The sequence below is a fragment of the Symphalangus syndactylus genome, chromosome 14 (assembly GCF_028878055.3).
Source record: "Symphalangus syndactylus isolate Jambi chromosome 14, NHGRI_mSymSyn1-v2.1_pri, whole genome shotgun sequence".
Classification (NCBI taxonomy): domain Eukaryota; kingdom Metazoa; phylum Chordata; class Mammalia; order Primates; family Hylobatidae; genus Symphalangus; species Symphalangus syndactylus.
The window spans coordinates 76,689,346-76,708,536 of NC_072436.2; the positions used below are offsets into that span (position 1 = coordinate 76,689,346).

General features: G+C 36.0%; 1 protein-coding gene across 6 annotated transcripts in view; it reads left to right on the forward strand.

Moving 5' to 3' along the window:
- VPS54 (VPS54 subunit of GARP complex) overlaps positions 1 to 19,191 on the forward strand; it is a 131,611-nt gene that overhangs the window by 104,690 nt on the left and 7,730 nt on the right. For 5 of the 6 annotated variants that reach the window (XM_055243593.2, XM_055243595.2, XM_055243596.2 and 2 more), the window contains 5 exons: positions 1,633 to 1,696; positions 4,279 to 4,384; positions 5,255 to 5,342; positions 5,901 to 6,022; positions 6,136 to 6,216. In XM_055243593.2, coding sequence (XP_055099568.1) covers positions 1,633 to 1,696; positions 4,279 to 4,384; positions 5,255 to 5,342; positions 5,901 to 6,022; positions 6,136 to 6,216 — 461 coding nt within the window. Of the gene's footprint in view, positions 1 to 1,632; positions 1,697 to 4,278; positions 4,385 to 4,640; positions 4,742 to 5,254; positions 5,343 to 5,900; positions 6,023 to 6,135; positions 6,217 to 19,191 lie in introns of those variants that run through there. The other variant, XR_008651006.2, reaches the window with a different exon arrangement.

Here is a 19,191-nt window from a genome sequence, read left to right on the forward strand (position 1 = left end):
GTTTTCTAATTGATTGTATGATATTGGTACAACTAAAGCATTCAAGTAGCAAGAGCTGATGGAAAAATAAAACACTCTGACCACTCTAAATCACTAGTTTAAAATTATAAGACTTATCACTCATCTAGTCTTTCAAGCTGTATTTAATTGACTTCCCTCTATGTGAGGTACTGTGCTAGATGACTAGGATATGTTTTTTGTCCCTGAACAGCTCATGATCTTTTGATTCCACTGTTAAGCAAACAGAATGATTTCTGAATTAAAATCATAAATGTGGAATAATTGAATTAATCGTGTATTTTATTTCAAACATGAACTATTTATTTTCACTTCTTTGGAGGATATTGATGGTAGGAGGTTTCTCTTACATACCTTGCTTCTGTCTCAGTCTTTTTTTTCCTCTCTGAATAGCATAGGTGTATGCTATTAGAAGTCCATTAACATTTTACTAGTTCTTTTCAAGTTAAGGATCCTGGATTATTACCCATTTGTCCATGATACATTAATTGGGTTACTATCCACTCAGCTAGGCATTGGGGAAATGAAGGTTAATGGATAGCAGCTAATATTAATTGAGTGTTTACTTACACTGTTTTGTTCTAAGTATTTTACATGTGTTATCTCATTTACAGGTCCATGAGCTAGACATTATTAGTATTCCTATTTTACAAATTTAGAAACTAAGGCACAAAGAGGTTAAGCAACTTGCCTAAGGTTACATAGCTAGGAAGTGGTAGAGCTGGGATTTCAATCCCGGCAGACTGACTTTAGGGCCATTTCTCTTTTCTACGATGCTATGTCACTTCTCTGTATTACAGAGTGACACATATTTCTTTAGTAGTTGAGTCAACTATTTAAAACACAATATTACAGAGAAGTGATGAAGACACAGTCCTTAACCTCAAAAAATATATGTCTGACATACATAGTAAACTGTGATTGGAATATATATAGCTCTCAAATAGTCAAATATATTTACAAATCCCAAAGGGATTTGAAGCTTAGGGAAGCATAATGAGTTGCCCATGATAATCTAATCAATTTGGCGCATCCAGGATAAAATCCAGTCCACTGTTCTTTTCACCTCAATATGCTGAATTTTGTTTAAAGAAATATCACATGCTGAAAATAAAGTAACTTCTGGGTTGAAGTATTAAAAATTAAATATATAATCTGTCAAATTTAGAAATTAACTTGTATTCTATAATGATAATAGTAAAGACAACCAATTTAAATGCTAGTTCTGCCTTTCCAAAACTAATAACTTTTTTTAAAAAACTATCTGCTGATCATTTACCTCGTGCCAGCCCTAAGGGATAGGCAGTTTGTGATAATTATTTCTACCATTAACAACAACCCTGAAATAGATACAGATAGTGATACTCAAAGAGGTTAAATAATTGCCCCAAAGTCATGTATCCAGTAATTGGTAGTACTGGTACTCAAATCCAAATCTCTCCAACTTCCAGTATACTTTATTTACTGTGTGCCAAATAGTTTCCCAGGAAGTAGATGTTTATTTTCAGAAATGAGAGTTTTAGGCCTTAAACAGGAATTATCTTCTTCAGCTTTTTCTCTATTTTGTTTCATGTGGTACTCTTGTCTGTCTTGTTTATTTGCTTTACTCTGTAGCCACAGAAGAAAGGAAACCAGCTGAAGTTCTTATTGTCGAGGGACAACAGTATGCAGTTGTTGGGTGAGTGACACATATTTCTTTAGTAGTTGAGTCAACTATTTAAAACACAAGTCTTCTAAGTCTCTCTCGAAGTGAATTGGAAATTTTGGATTAACAATTTTAACAATGTTAAATTTGGATTAACTATTAAAATAGTTAATCCTGCAAAGAACTTAAAGGAAACTTTATGGATTTCTTTATCTTCTCTCTTCTGTAGCATGCATTATTAAGGACTACACTGGCTTAACACAAAAAGCTTGATTTTTCTCATATAACAAGAAATCTAGACAACCCAAGAGTAATTGTAGTGGATCCATGATATTATTACTATCCCAGGCTCTTTCTATCTTTTCTTCTGTTGCTTTCTTAGAGTGTATTATAGCATAGTAGTTTAAGTTATGAACTCTGGAACCCACACAATGTGGAAAATAGTACTATACACAGAATTACTGTGAAAATTAAGTAATTCATGTAAAGCATTTAGCACAGGTCTAGCACCTAATAAGTTGATAGTTATTGGTAGTTATTCTCATTGGCATCATTTGATTCACTAGATGTTTTACCAATAAAAGTATCTCAAATTCAAGTTAACTAAGAAGCATACAAATTCCATCTTTTTTTGTCTAGTACTATGTCTTAAATTGGTAATTAAAATATATCTTCATATTCTTTAACAGTACTTCACAGCTTAAGTGTTTTCATATATATGTGATCTCATTTGATCTTTATAACTACATTGTAAAATAAAGATATTGGGGATTATTATTTCCTTTCTCCACTATGAGAATTGAAGCTTTAGAAGATTAAGTGGTTCAAGTGACCCAGATGGAGTCAGAATTAGAATCTAGGTCTAACTCCCAATATCTAGCCCAGCATTCTTTTTCACTTTTCTTCTTGTCACTGTGTAAGTGTTTTTTGAAATGGCCACCCCCTCCAGGAAGAATGTAATTCTATGTCCCTCAATCATGGCACTTACCGTAGTATAATAGAATTATTTATTTATATATATGTCTTCTAATTTGACTCTGAATTCCTCAAAGGTGGAGATGAGGTCTTACCGTTTTTATTTTTCTTGGCACCATAATAAGCACTCAAAAAGTATGTATAGAATTAATCGTTTTTCTGTATCTGTATTCAAATACCCGAAGTCCACACATTCTAAACTAAAGCCTCCATTCTTTTCTGTTCTGGAGTCCTTCCCTGTTTCTGGTAGGGAAAGCTTTCTTCAGTCTTCCTGTAATCCCATCCCTTCAATCTAATTATGATTTCCCTCCTTAACTATGGTTATCTGATCACTCTTCACTGCTTGATGGATGTGGTCCCCTCTGGCCATCTTGCTTTTGGCTCTTTAGGCAAAGAGTCTGTTGCCAAAAAACTAAATTCCCTGGCTAAAGGAGAACTATTACAACTTCTGAGAAAAAATTACAAAAGATAAGCAATGGACTCATGCTCATTTAGGCAGACTCTAGGAGAAATAAGCATAGAGAGCAGTATGCATATATGGTCTGTTATAAAGGCTAGACACCATCTTTCTTGGATCATTAGTTCCTGATATCCTTCAGGCTCTTATAAATCCTTATTTTACATAGATCTTACTTCTGAGCATCTCATTGAGCTTAGATATCCTATGATGAATGGCTTTCTCCTTAATTTCAATCGTCTTTAACCTCCCAGTAGTGTGTCTTTTCAATGTGTGATTTGTCCTACTATGGAGGTGATAACTTTAACTTTATCATCTTTGGAAAACTTTTTTTTTTTTTTTTGAGACGGAGCTTCGCTTTTGTTGCCCAGGCTGGAGTGCCATGGCATGATCTCAGTTCACCGCAACTTCCGGCTCCCAGGTTCAAGCGATTCTCCTGCCTCAGCCTCCTGAGTAGCTGGGATTACAGATGTGCAGCACCACGCCCAGCTAATTTTGAATTTTTAATAGAGACAGGGTTTCTCCATTGTCAGGCTGGTCTCGAACTCCCGACCTCCAGTGATCCGCCTGCCTTGGCCTCCCAAAGTGCTGGGATTACAGGTGTGAGCCACTGCGCCTGGCCAGAGAACCTTTTGTGACCTGCCAATAAAATTCTTAGGAGACATGTTTTCCTTAGAAGCCATTATAGATTTTTTTTTTTTCCATCTCACTAAGAAAATCTGGACTAGGTTTTCTTCATCAATTCATTAATTATGATGGAGGACCTACTATGTTGGTAATCAGAAACACTGGATAGGCTTTTTGTCAGTGTTTCTGAATTGGCTAAGGAATGCAGTACCTGTCTTACTGAAGCGACTCCCTTACTTAATAAGAATGCCATACAGAGAGTATTATGCCTGTTGTGCAGAATTTGAGGAGCCACTCATTCTCAGTGTTGTGCAAGCTGATCCTGTAATTGCACAGAGTAAGTGCCTCTTTAAATTTTGCATTCTAGACACCTCTCTTGTCTTGTGTTAGTCATGAAGCTGCTGTACTAGTAGGTAAAACACATACTTCAACAGTTACCAAGATCATTATATTCTCAGAGATCCTTTGTGCCATTAAGTAATTTGATTTGTATATGCCAAATCACTCTGATTTTTCTTGTTTGATTTCCTATTGGGCCATTTTTCTTTTCTTGTAGAACCGTATTGCTGTTAATAAGAATTATCCTTGAATATTGCCAGTGTGTGGATAACATCCCATCTGTTACTACTGACATGCTTACTCGTCTGTCAGATTTATTGAAGGTGTGTATGACTTCACTCCATTATGGAAAAATTGTTCGAGGAATTAATACATTAGGGTGTGACTAATCTTAACTCAAAGACATTTCAAGGTCAAATTAACTTTAAGGCATTAGTTTTATAACATTTGATTGTGGTTGAATCACAACATGTTATTGGAAACAGGCTGCCTGCTTCCTTCTTACTCCACAGTTAGTGATCCTCATTCACCCATAGAGTTGTTAATGACATTGGAGACAGGAGATGATTTGTTCGTTAGGTGCTGAACATGACTGAGGCCACTTAGGTCAAAAAACCTGGACTGGTTTCAAATGTGCATGGAAGGAATTCACTGAACTTTACAAAATTCATCTCACTAAGGTTAGAGATTTTTCTTGCATCATTCTTTCAGAACCATTGATATAAAATGAAAATGTGATGATTTTATTCAGCCATTTCATATTGAGATATTTTAAACTGCCAGTACGGAGGACAGGCTTCATTATTTTTTTCAAACCTCTAATCTATTAATTATGTTCTGACTTGAGTTGTCATGTTTTAGCTGAGAAAGATTTTTATAACTTTTGAAAATAGGACTTCCCAACAAGAATGACTGAAACTGAATTTGTTTTGTACATGCAAATTAAAGATTAATTTCTGCGAACTGATTTTTAGAATTTTTCAACTTTTTTCTTATCAGTAAATATTATCGTTTAGAATCTCCCCTTCTCATTTCTTTTTCATTAAATAAATAGATACTAATTGCTTCTACTAGATAATTCATTTGGCCATTGAATGAGAGGAAAGGGGAATGTATTTTTATAACAGCACATTGCCAGGATATAAAGAATAGTTTTTAATAAATTTTGGGTTTTTTTCTCCTTCTTTTGTTAGTACTTCAATTCAAGAAGTTGCCAGTTAGTTCTTGGAGCTGGTGCACTGCAAGTTGTTGGACTAAAAACGATAACTACAAAAAATTTGGGTATGGATTCTTGCATTTAATTCACTTGCTGAAGTGTTAACAGTGATGTCACTGTACTCATCATTTTTTTTATATCTCATGTTTTCATGGCTCTAACCAAAGTGGCATTACTCTAAAAATAAATGCTACTTACTCTTTTATGTATACTCATCACTGAAAAAACTAACCATGGGGGAAAAGGTTACGATGCATTTCCCCTCCAAGTATAAGTTACTTGGAAGTTACACCACTCTAGAAAACATTAAGATATAATGTGTATAAAGTATTTGGGGGTGAAAGGTATCCGAATGTCAGAGGAGAATCAGTTGTCTTGTTACTGTGATACTGATAATACTCACAACTTGAGTCCTTTGTGAAAGCAGCATGTTCATTACGTTATTCAGTATCAAATTATTAGACAAAATGAAATATGTTGCCTTCTGCCATAGTGCTCTTCATTTATGAAATAAACTGGATCTTTATAAGTGATGTTTTTTATTTGATTTGATTTGTAATTAAAATCAACTATACCTTTTTTTTTAAATTTCTCCATTATATATCCACTCACTGGATCTTCAGCTCTTTCTTCACGATGTTTGCAGTTAATTGTGCACTACATTCCTGTGATCCGGGCTCATTTTGAAGCTCGACTACCACCTAAGCAATATAGCATGCTTAGGCATTTTGATCATATCACTAAGGTACTTTTTCATATATTTTCTATTGGAATTTCATAAGTTTAGATCCTTAATTGTTAAGTATTTTTTAAATGTGTCCCAGGGACTTAAAAATACAATATCATTTCTCATTGCAGGACTACCATGATCACATAGCTGAAATATCAGCTAAGCTTGTAGCGATAATGGATAGCTTATTTGACAAGCTGTTATCTAAGGTAATGATTTATAGAAATTATTAGACTTTGTTCAAAGGCATTATTTTCTATTTTATAAGGAGTACTTTATAAATTAAGATGTGAAAAGATAATCTAAACTTTCATAGGATATTTACCAATTAGTAGAATTTGAAATTTTTTTCAGAAAAATGTGACCATGTGCTGTGGCCAAGACCACCTATAGTGGTCTAACCTGCAGTTATCTAACAAATTATTCAGGGTTTAGAAAACAACTCAACAAAATTTTCAAATTGCCAAAACAGTTGATATTCTAAGGGGCTGGCGGGAGTAGGAGAGATGATTCTAAGGATGGTAGAAACCCTATGCAGAAGTATTTTTATGTTAATTCATTTCAACATTCATTTCTTGTTTGTTTTTCATTCCCAATATGTCATTAAATGAAGCAGTTTTCCCCAAAGAATTCGCAATTGTACTGGGAGAGTATCTTCAGAAAAATGTCATTTAGTCAGCCCCAATCACTCTTGATCTATCTTTCACTCTTTCCTTTCCCTAAGTTTTTAAATTCATGTCTTAGGGGAAAAGCCAAAATTTCGTAACTCGAAAGTCTGAAAGTTTACTCAGTGTATACTGTCTGTCCAAGATCATATTTGGAGTAACCTTAATAGCAAAAAACTTTGATTTGCTTTTTATCCTACTTGCATCCTTCAAATTCCGAAATGGCAGGAACAGCAGGTACATAAGAATCAAAAGGGCAAGATAAAGTGGTGTCCGTTCACTCACACAAGACTACCCAAAGACATATTCTATTAGCCTTCAGAAGAATGATATCACAAGTCATCTAAAAATCCCCACTGTTCAATCATGAGAGAATGAGAGTAAAATAGATAAATAACATCTTATAAATAATATTATTATGAAAGCGGCTTTTACTTCCCAGATTCCTGGAAAGGGTCTCTGACTTCCAGGAATCCCCAGACTACGCTACACCTCTGGTGTAGTTGGTAATACAGATGTTTTATGCTTCACTTTTAAGAAGCTTAAGGAATTTGTATTTATGTACAAACATACCTATATTATGTTATGCCTATTAAATTAGTTTCTAGTTGTGAAGGGAGAAGAATTACTGTTTAGAGATACTTTATTTTCTTCACGGGTGCCAAGTACAAGCTACATTCAAAAGCAATTCTATTCTACCAGTTTCCTTTTTGATATACAGCATTCTTCTGTGTACCAAAAGTCGGTAACATATTGTGTCTGTTCTCAAGAAGCTTACACAACTATCTGATCTTTGACAAACCTGACAAAAACAAGAAATGGGGAAAGGATTCCCTATTTAATAAATGGTGCTGGGAAAATTGTCTAGCCATATGTAGAAAGCTGAAACTGGATCCCTTCCTTACACCTTATACAAAAATTAATTCAAGATGGATTGAAGATTTAAATGTTAGACCTAAAACCATTAAAATCCTACAAGAAAACCTAGGCAATAGCATTCAGGACATAGGCGTGGGCAAGGACTTCATGTCTAAAACACCAAAAGCAATGGCAACAAAAGCCAAAATTGACAAATGGGATCTAATTAAACTAAAGAGCTTCTGCACAGCAAAAGAAACTACCATCAGAGTGAACAGACAACCTAGAGAATGGGAGAAAATTTTTGCAACCTACTCATCTGACAAAGGGCTAATATCCAGAATCTACAATGAACTCAAACAAATTTACAAGAAAAAAACAAACAACCCCATCAAAAAGTGGGCAAAGGACATGAACAGACACTTCTCAAAAGAAGACATTTATGCAGCCAAAAAACATATGAAAAAATGCTCATCATCACTGGCCGTCAGAGAAATGTAAATCAAAACCACAATGAGATACCATCTCACACCAGTTAGAATGGCCATCATTAAAAAGTCAGGAAACAACAGGTGCTGGAGAGGATGTGGAGAAATAGGAACATTTTTACACTGTTGGTGGGACTGTAAACTAGTTCAACCATTGTGGAAGTCAGTGTGGCGATTCCTCAGGGATCTAGAACTAGAAATACCATTTGACCCAGCCATCCCATTACTGGGTATATACCCAAAGGACTATAAGTCATGCTGCTATAAAGACACATGCACACGTATGTTTATTGCGGCACTATTCACAATAGCAAAGAGTTGGAACCAACCCAAATGTCCAACAATGGTAGACTGGATTAAGAAAATGTGGCACATATACACCATGGAATACTATGCAGCCATAAAAAACGATGAGTTCATGTCCTTTGTAGGGACATGGATGAAGCTGGAAACGATCATTCTCAGTAAACTATCGCAAGGACAAAAAACCAAACACCGCATGTTCTCACTCGTAGGTGGGAACTGAACAATGAGAACGCATGGACACAGGAAGGGGAACATCACACTACGGGGACTGTTGTGGGGTGGGGGGAGGGGGGAGGGACAGCATTAGGAGATATACCTAATGCTAAATGACGAGTTAATGGGTGCAGCAAAACAACATGGCACATGTATACATATGTAACAAACCTGCACATTGTGCACATGTACCCTAAAACCTAAAGTATAATAATAAAAAAAAATAAAATAAAAAATGTTTCATGGTAAAAAAAAAAAAAAAAAAAAGAAACTTACCATCTAACAAGGTAGAAGACTGTAAACAGCTAACATTGGAGAATAAAATATATGTTAAATAGTGGAACTAGGCTGGGAATAGTGGAACTATGCTTGAGTCCAGGAGTTCCAGCCTGCAGTGAGCTGTGATCACCCCACTGCACTCCAGTCTAGGTGACAGAGCAAGATGCTGTCTCTAAAACAAACAAACAAAAACAGTGGAACTATTAATAGGCTGTGGAATACAATGAAGAAAAACCAAAGATGTGCTAGTACTCTTAAAACTCTGACTTTAGTCTGTCACTTTGGTCATCCACAGAGTTTTTGAATAAGAATTGTCACAGTGACTAGACTTTTTCCTATGACAACTTACTTTTTTTTTCTGTAAAGAAAAAAGAGAATTGTTTAATGAACTTCCCATGTATGCATCACCTATATTTGTTATTAACAATTTGCCTTTTTTGCTAAAATATTTTATAATAAATTTGAGGCATTATGGTATTTTATCCCTAAATACCCAAGTATGCATTTTTAAAAACTAAGAACGTTTTTACATAACCACACTGTTATCACACCTAACAAAATTGGTAATTCCTCAAAATCATCTAATATTTATTCTCCTATTTGAAACTTATTAATTGTCCCAAAAATGTCTTTTTATAATAATTTGTTTGGACAAAGCCTTCTACATGGTTCACAGATTGTATTTGGTTATTACGTCTCTTAAGTCTTATAAACTAGAGCACCCCCCTCTTCATTTTAAAAAATATATATCATTGACCTGTTGAAGAATATGGCCAGCCTTTTATAACATAATGTTCTCTCTAGTATCTTCTCCACTGATGACTTTTCCTATTACTCTGGCATATTATATTCTTCCTGTGTTAACAAGTCTGTCTTTGCCACTCCCTGTTCTGTTTGCTTTCATGTGTTGCTCAGGAGTTTGACCCTGTTTTTAATTAATATCAAAATAGCAGACAGTGTTTGGTTTGGGTTTGCCTTTCAGTTTTTAACCTTTCATGTTCTTATCTGAAAATATAATTTTAGGAAAGGATGACACAATAACATATGGGTTGATTCTAAGAAGCTAATAAGTGGCCAGGCACGGTGGCTCAAGCCTGTAATCCCAGCACTTTGGGAGGCTGAGGCAGGTGGATCACCTGAGGTCAGGAGTTCGAGACCAGCTTGGCCAATATGGTGAAACCCTATCTCTACCAAAAATACAAAAAAATTAGCCAGGCGTGGTGGTGGGCACCTGTAATCCCAGCTACTCGGGAGGCTGAGGCAGGAGAGTTGCTTGAACCCAGGAAGCAGAGGTTGCAGTGAGCCGATATGGCGCCATTGCATTCCAGCCTAGGCAATAAGAGTGAAACTCTGTCTCAAAAAGAAAAAAAAAAAAAAAAGCGGCCAGGCGTGGTCACTCACGCCTGTAATCCCAGCACTTTGGGAGGCCGAGGTGGGTGGATCATGAGGTCAGGAGTTCAAGACCAGCCTGGCCAAGATGGTGAAATCCCGTCTCTACTAAAAATACAAAAATTAGCCGGGCATGGTAGTGGGTGCTTGTAATCCCAGCTACCCGGAGGCTATGGCAGAGAATTGCTTGAACCCATGAGGCAGAGGTTGCAGTGAGCCAAGATCACGCCACTGCACTCCAGCCTAGGTGACAGAGTGAGACTCCATCCCAAAAAAAAAAAAAAAGCAGCTCATAAGTAAGGGTTCCATTGCCTGGGTAGGATGAAACAATATCTAATTGTACTAACAGGTAGACTAATGTTCCAACCACCATTCATTTATTCATTCATTCTGTAAGTTATGTATTAATATAAACTGTTTTGTTCAGTATTGGGTACACAAGGGTGAATAAGTCTTTGATCTTGTCCTCCAGTAACAAAATATTTGTCAGGGAAGTACATCAATAACTATGACAGGATGTAGGATATATGTAAAGTGTTATAAATAAGGAGCTAATTTAGTGCTGGAGCTTTTAAGGCTTTGGAAAAGATGGTGTCAGCTGGTGAAGGAGATCTGGGAAAGCTTTATGAATGAGGCATGCATATAAATTTTGCTTGTAAGGATAGATAAGATGAGGGCAAATGAAGTTGAGGAGAAGAGATCTGAGATAACAGCATAAGCAAACATGTGGGTAGAAATCTTAAGGCAGTTCATTGTCAGGGTTTTGGAGTCAGGTAGACCTAAATTGAAATCCCATGTCTGTCACATACTAGCTATTGAAGGACTTTGGGCAAATTATTAATCTCCTTAAGCCTCAGTTTCTGCCTCTAAATGAGGATAATAGTGGCGCCTACTTCATAAGGTTGTATTAATGAGATAATATGTGTGGATTGCTTTCCTTTTATCATGTATCTGACTATAGCAAGTTCTAGTAAATATTGACTGCTAATGCTTTTGCTGTTGTTGTTAATAATAAAGGTAATAGTTCCATTTGGCTAATGCATCAGAGTGGGCACACATGAGTGGGAGATATGGTGGAAAGATAGTAGAGAGCTGTGACTACCAGTAGAAAACTAAACAATTTATATCAGGTTTATTGAGGTATAATTTACAGTCAGTAAAATTCACCTTTTCTAAGTGTATGGTTTAATTAACAAATACAGATAGTAGAACTGCAAGTTGTAGAACATCATTGGTAAACATTCTCTTGGGCACTTTTGTAGTCAGTTCACTCCCCATACTCAGCCTCTGAAAGCTACTGATCTGATGTTTGTCCATGTAGTTTTGCCTTTTCCAGAATATCCTCTAAGTAGAATTATACAGAATGTAGTCCGCTGTGCCACACTTCATTTAACATAATGTTTTTGGAGTTCATGGATGTTACAACATGTGTCAGTGGTTTGTTCCGTTTTATTATAGAGTAGTATTCATTGTATGGATTCACTGCTATTTGTTTATCCATTCACCAATTGGTAGACATTTGAGTTTTCTCCAGTTTTTGGCTGTTATGAAGAAAGCTGTTATAAGTATACATGTACAGTCTTTGTGTAGGTATGTGTTTACATTTCTTTAGTATAAATACTTTGGAATAAGATTGGCAATTGTGGATTATGGAAATATAAATTTTATGGTAACTTTATAAGAAACTGCAAAATTTTTCTAAAATTTTCTAAAATGCATCATTTTGCCTTTTTACTTGCCATGTAGAAGAGTTCCAGGTGCTCTTCATTATCACTTTATTTTTTAATGTTAGTCCTCTTGTAGGTGTGTATGGAGTGATACCTCATTGTGGTTTTAAGTTACATAATTACAGATACGTTAAGCATCTTTTCGTGTGCTTGTTTGCCATTCATATCTTTTCTTTGGTAAAGTGTCTGTTCATATTTCTTGCTCATTTAAAAATATTAGGTTGTTTGTCTTATAAGAGTTCCTTACATATCTTTGATACAAATTCTTTATCAGTATGTGGTTTCTAAGTATTTTCTCCCAGTTTGTGGCTTGTCTTTTTGTTTCATTAACAGTGTCTTAAAGCAATTTTTGATTTTGGTGAAATTCAGTTTATTTATTTATTTTCTGTTCATGCTGCTTGTGTCCTATCCTGAGAAATCTTTTCTTTCTTTTCTTTTTTTTTTTTTTTTTTTTTTTTTTTTTTGAGATGGAGTTTCGCTCTTGTTGCCCAGGCTGGAGTGCAATGGCGCAATCTCAGCTCACCGCAACCTCTACCTCCTGGGTTCATGCGATTCTCCTGCCTCAGCCTCCTGAGTAACTGGGATTACAGGCATGCACCACCACGCCCAGCTAATTTTATATTTTTAATAGAGACGAGGTTTCTCCATGTTGGTCAGGCTGGTCTCGAACTCCCAACCTCAGGTAATCTGCCCACCTTGGCCTCCCAAAGTGCTGGGATTACAGGCGTGAGCTGCTGCGTCCGGCCAAGAAATCTTTGTATAACCCAAGTTACAAAGATATTCTCCAATTTTTTTTCTAGAATGTTATTGTTTTAGGTTTTATATTTAAGGCTATGATTCATTTCTAGTTGATATTTATATATAATGCAAAGTATAAGTCAGTGTTCATTTTTCATAGTTCCAGCACCTTTTGTTAAAAAGACTATCATTTCTCTGTTGGCACCTTTGTTAAAAATCAACTGTTTTTGTTTGGTTTTGAGATTATATTCTGTTCCAGTACCACACTGTCTTAGCTACTCCAGTATTATTGTAAATCTTGAAATAAGATAATGTGAGCTCACTAATTTTGTTCTTTTTCAAAATCACTCCTTGCATCTTTAATTTCTTTGTTCAAAATTTTGTATTTTTCAGTAAACAGATAATGCACACATTTTATAAGTATTTCTTGATTTTTGATGCTATTGTACATGGTATTTTTTTAAGATTTACATTTCCAATTATTCGATGCTAGTATATTAAAACACCTTGGATTTTTCTATATTAACTTTATGTCCTGCATCCTTGCTAAACTCACATATTCGTTACAATGCCAACTTTGTAGATTCTTCGAGATTTTTCTGCATACACAGTCATGTTGTCTGCAAATAGAATCTTGCATCTTTTTCAATCTGTATACCTTTTATTTCTTTTCCTTGCTTTATGGCACTGGCTAGGACTTTCGGCACAACGTTGAATAAAATTGGTGAAAACAGATATGCTTGGTTTCTCCAGTCTTGGGACAAAATGTTCAGTCTTTAACCATTAAGTGTAATGTTAGCTATAGGTTTTTTTTAGAGGCCTTTATCAGGTTAAGGAAGATTCTTTCTGTTCAAGTTTGCTGAGAGGTTTGTATGATGAACAGATGTTGAATTTTGTCAAATACTTTTTGTGCATCTGTTGAGATGATCATATGGTCTGCCTTTCTTAGTCTGAAGAAATTAATTTGTTAATTTCTAAATATTTTAGGATTTCCTTTAAGATTGCCAAGGGGAATTACCTTAATTGATTTTTTAATGTTGAGCCAACCTTGCATTCATAGGATAAACCTACTTAAGGATTTTTTTGTGTGGCAGGTTGGGGGAGTATTATGAAGGATATTGGTCTATAGGGTTATTTGTTTTGTTTTGAAGTGCCTATTTGATTTTGGTATCAGAGTAATACTGGACTCATAAAATGAGTTAGTATTCTTCCTCCTATATTTCCTGGAAGAAGAATTTGTGGGGAGTTGGTATTATTTTTTCCCCAAGTTTTAGGTTAGAATTTACCAGTAAAGCCATTTGGTCTTTGTTCTTGCTTTACAGGCAGGTTTTTAATAAGTTCATAAAAAAAAAAAATACATATAGGACTATGTGGGTAATCTACTTGAGTACACTTTGGAAGTTTGTTTCTTTGAATGGATTTATCTATTTCATCTGTTATTAACTTAGAAGCATTAACTTGTATATGATATTCTTTTATTTTAATGTCAGTGAGGATCTGTATTATCTGCTGTTTCATGATATTGGTAATGATGTTAATTTATAAAGTCTTCCTCACCTCCCCCTTTCTGGCTAGAAGTTTATCATGTTTTGATCTTTTACTTTTAGTAAAAGTAAATATTTCCTGCTCTTTTTCTGCTTTTTATTTTCCTACTCCAGTCTGTATTATTTTCTATTTTAACTTGCTTTGGATTTAATTTGCTGTTTTCTAATTTCTCAAGGTAGAAGCCCAGATTTTTGATTTGAGACCTTTCTTTTCCTTTTTTTGGATATAAGCATTTGATAATCTGTGCTTTCCTTTATGTACTGCTTTTGCTGTGTCCTGCAAATTTTGATACTTTGTGCTTCTATATTTATTTGTTTCAAAATATTTTCTAACTGCTCTTGTGATTCTTCTTTGGCCTTGGGTTATTTGGAAGTCTGTTACTTAATTTCTAAATATTTTAGGATTTTCCAGCAATCTTTGTTTTGATCTCAAGTCTAATTCTGTTTTGGTCAGCAAACAGACTTTATATGACTCCAGTTATTTTATGTCTAAGATTTCTTTTGTGGCCCAGAATGTGGCTGAAAAATGTCTTGGCTAATGTTCCACATGCACATGAAAACAATGTGTATTTTGCTGTCATTGGGTAGAGTGTCCTGTGTATATCAACTAAGTGGTGTTGGTTGGTAGTGTTATTTAGGTGTTTTCTGTCCTTACTGATTTTTCTGTCTACTTCTTATATCAATTACTGAGAGATGGGCACTGAAGTTTTTTACCATAATTGTAAATTTGTCTGCTTTTGTGTTCAGATCTTTGCAAGTTTTTGTTATATGTATCTTGAAGTTCTATTGCTGGATACATGCACATTTAGGATTACTGTGTTTTCTTAATATTTATTGTGTGATATCCCTTTTTTTTTTTTTTTTTTTGAGACAGAGTCTTGCTCTGTTGCCCGGGCTGGAGTGCAGTGATGCAATCTTGGCTCACTGCAACCTCTGCCTCCCAGGTTCAAGTGATTCTCCTGCCACAGCCCCCCGAGTAACTGGGATTACAGGTGCCTGCCACTATGCCCAGCTAATTTTTGTATTTTTAGTAGAGATGGGGTTTCACCATGTTGGCCAAGCTGGTCTCGACTCCTCCCCTCAAGTGATCCGCCCACCTCGGCCTTCCAAAGTGCTGGGATTACAGGTGTGAGCCACCACGTCCGGCCTGTGATATCCTTTTTATGGCTGGTTATGTTGCTTTTTTTGAAGTGCATATTATCTAATACAAATGTGACCATTCCAATTTTTTTGAATAGAGTTTTTATAGTGTTTCTCTTACTATCCTTGTGTTTTTAACATATCTGTGCCTTATTTAAAGTTAGTTTCTTATACCCAGAATGAAGCTGGATCTTGCTTTTTTCCCTTAGTCTGACAATTGCTGTCTTTTTTTTGACCTATTAAACCATTTAAATTTTTTTATATAGTTAGATTTAAATCTGTCATCTTGCTAGTTGTCTTCTGTTTGTTCCTTCTGTTCTTTGACTGATTTTCCCCTCTTTTTTCAGATTAAATGTTTTTTATAGTTTCATTTTGTTTAATCTTTAAAGTTGGTGTACTAGCTATATTTCTGTTTGTTTCTAGTGGCTGCTCTAGGGATTATAACATACATCTTTCAGTTTACCTTTAAATAATATGATGACATTACTTCCCTGATCGTATAAGAATTTTATGACAGGATACCTGTTTTCTCTCTCTCCTGCTGTGTGCTATTGTTGTCATACATTTTACTTCTACATATTTTATAAAACCCGTGATACCTTGCCACTATTTTTGCTTTAGATTATCAGTTATCCTTTAAAGTGATAAAAATAAGGAAAACAATGCCTTTTATATTTATCCTCATTTTTGTGAAAAAATGAGGGTAGATTTTTGGAGTTCTTCATTACTTTGCTTGGATCTGTCTGATACCATACTCTTCTGCCTGAAAACATTCCACTCATATTTCTTGTGTATATATCTGCCAGCAATGAATCATCTCAGTTTTTGTTTGAAAAAGTGTGTATTTTCTCTTCATTTTTCAAAGATATTTTTGCTAGGTGTAGAATTCAGTTCAATTGTCTTCTGGCTCACATAGTTTTCAACAAGAAGTCTGCTGTAATTCTTTGTTTTTTGCTCTATTTGCCTTCAAAATATTGTCTTTGATTTTCAGCTGTTTCACTATGATGTGTCTAAGTTTTGTGTGTTTTTGATCATGCTTGAGTTTCTTCTGCACTTCTTGGACCTGTTGTGTGTTTCCTTTTTTATAGTTTCAATTTCTCTCTTGAGATTTTGGTTTCATTAGATCCTTTAACATGTTAATCAGTTATTTTAGTTATGTTATGTATGTTATGTTATGTTATGTTATGTTATGTTATGTTATGTTATGTTATTTTTGAGACAGTCTCACTCTTTCTCCCAGGCTGGAGCACAGTTGCATGATCTCAGCTCACTGTGACCTCCACCTCCTGGGTTTAAGCAATTCTCAGGTCTCAGCCTATGGAGTAGCTGGGATTATAGGCATGTGCCACCACACCCAGCTAATTTTCGTATTTTTAGTAGAGATGGGGTTTTGCCATGTTGGCCAGGCTGGTCTGAACTCTTGACTTCAGGTGATCCACCCACTTCAGCCTCCCAAAGTAGTGGGATTACAGGCTTGAGCCACTGCGTCCGGCCTAATCAGTTATTTTTATATCTCCCTCTAATCATTTCAACATCTGGATTATCTCTCAGTCTAGTTTTGTTGGTTGCTTTATTTCTTGACAGTGGGATATTGTTTTCTTTTTTGTATATTTTGTGATTTTTTTTATTAAATGCTGAACCTTGTATGTAGAAGAACAGTAGAGACTGTGAGGTAAATAGTGTTTATGCATGGAAATGGACATGCCTCTTCTGTCAGGCTATTTTTGTTATGGTTTGAATCAAGTTATTCAATAACCAAGCTAGGTTTCTGTTTTGTTGTTGCTGCTGTTATCCTTAGTATGCCAGAGGCTTCCAACTCCTTCAGTAGTAGGCTGCTACTACCTTGTGTTTAATGTAGGGCCTGAGGTGTTGTTAGAGGGTTTTTCTCAGTGTTTGTTTCACCCTCACCTTTTAGTCATCTCTGTACATCTCCACTACAGAGCAGGAGTCTTTCTCCAGACTCTCATTGCTAGGCTCTTAAGGGTAATAGGGGAAATATTTGTTCTTCTTGTCTGGTCTCCATCTTAGGTAGAGCCTATATAGCTGGCCTTGAATGTGGAGCCCATACTTATGCTCTCAACTTCTGCTTTGATTAGTGCAAGATCCTGGGCTTCAGGTGTTTTTTGTCACTTTCTTCAGCAGCAGGCACGTTTTTTCGTTTTGTTTTGAGATGGAGTTTTGCTCTTGTCTCCCAGGCTGGAGTGCAATGGTGTGATTTCAGCTCACTGCAACTTCTGCCTCCCGGGTTCAAGCAATTCTGCTGCCTCAGCCTTTCAAGTAGCTAGGATTACAGGCATGCACCACCATGCCCAGCTAATTTTGTATTTTTAGTAGAGACAGGGTTTCACTGTGTTGGCCAGGCTAGTCTCAAACTCCTGACCTCAGGTGATCCACCCTCCTTAGTCTCCCAAAGTGCTGGGATTACAGGCATGAGCCACCATGCCCAGCCCAGGAGCAGGCATGTTTTGTTCCTGGCTTCACACAGTGACCGCAGTGGTGAGAGTTTGGTGCCCCTTCTCAGTGACTTAGGCCTTTTACTTTGTATGAGAATAGAGTTTGGGGGAAATGGATGGCATTTGTTTCTATTCCCTTGTGGCAACTAATCACCTCCTGAATACCTGTGCTACTGAGAGTGGATCTATATGATCTTCTCCCTTTGATCCTCCTGTTTCTTCTGAGTACCTCCTGGAGGCCGTGAAGTAAAACTTCTGCATGAGTGCACTCTCCTTATGGCTAGGGTTTTCAGTTATCCTAAATATATCCTAGCCCATGTTTGGCCTTTAGCAATTTATTAAAATTTTAGTTATTTTCTTCTTACTTGCTTCTCTTGTGGTTACCTCTTCTTTTTATGCTCTGCCAAAAGTGAGACAGTTCCTGTGTATCACCTCTCCTCAGAGGGCCTTTTTAGTCTTTGGAATTAGTTCCCTTGGTTCCCCTGATCTCTGTTCTCTGATGTGTGATCTTATAGATTATCTCAGTTTTTTGTATGGTTAAGGTAGTAGCAATGTTCTGTTGCAGCTTTCTAAATTTTAAATAAAACTAGAACCCAAAAGTTTTTTAATGAATTAATCATATGATTAGAATGGTACTTTAGAAGTATTAATCAGATAGTGTATAAAACGGATTTGAGGTCGGACGTGGTGGCACATGCCTGTAATCTCAGCACTTTGGGAGGCCGAGGCTGGAGGATCACAAGGTCAGGAGATCAAGACCATCCTGGCCAACATGGTGAAACCCTATCTCTACTAAAAACAAAAAATTCCGGGTGGGGTGGCGAGTACCTGTAGTCCCAGCTACTTGGGAGGCTGAGGCAGGAGAGTCACTTGAACCTGGGAGGCAGAGGTTGCAGTGAGCTGAGATTGCACCACTGCACTCCAGCCTGGCATCAGAGTGAGACTCTGTCTCAAAAAATCAAAAAAACTAAAAACAACAACAAAAAAACAGATTTGAGATGATATGGCATGTCCTCTACTTGGAATACTTTCACCTGTTTTTTTTCCCTTTGAAGACTGAACACCTCAGGTGGACAGCTCGGGAAGCCATTAGACATCATTGTGTGAATGTCCTTCACTTGAGTTCCTATAGTGTTCCTTGTCCACTTTTTGGAACACTAACCAGCTTTTAGACAGTTATCTCCCCAAAGGGAGATATAGTATTTAGCCCAAATTTGTCTTATAAATAAAATGGTATATAACTTCAGCTGTGTGAATTCTAAAACATAAGCTAAAAGATGGTTTTTAAAGTCATACTACCATATTGTTTCATATGTAAGAATAGTAAAATGAATTTATCTAAGTTTAAATTTTTAGCATAGAACATTGCTGAAAAAAATCCTCC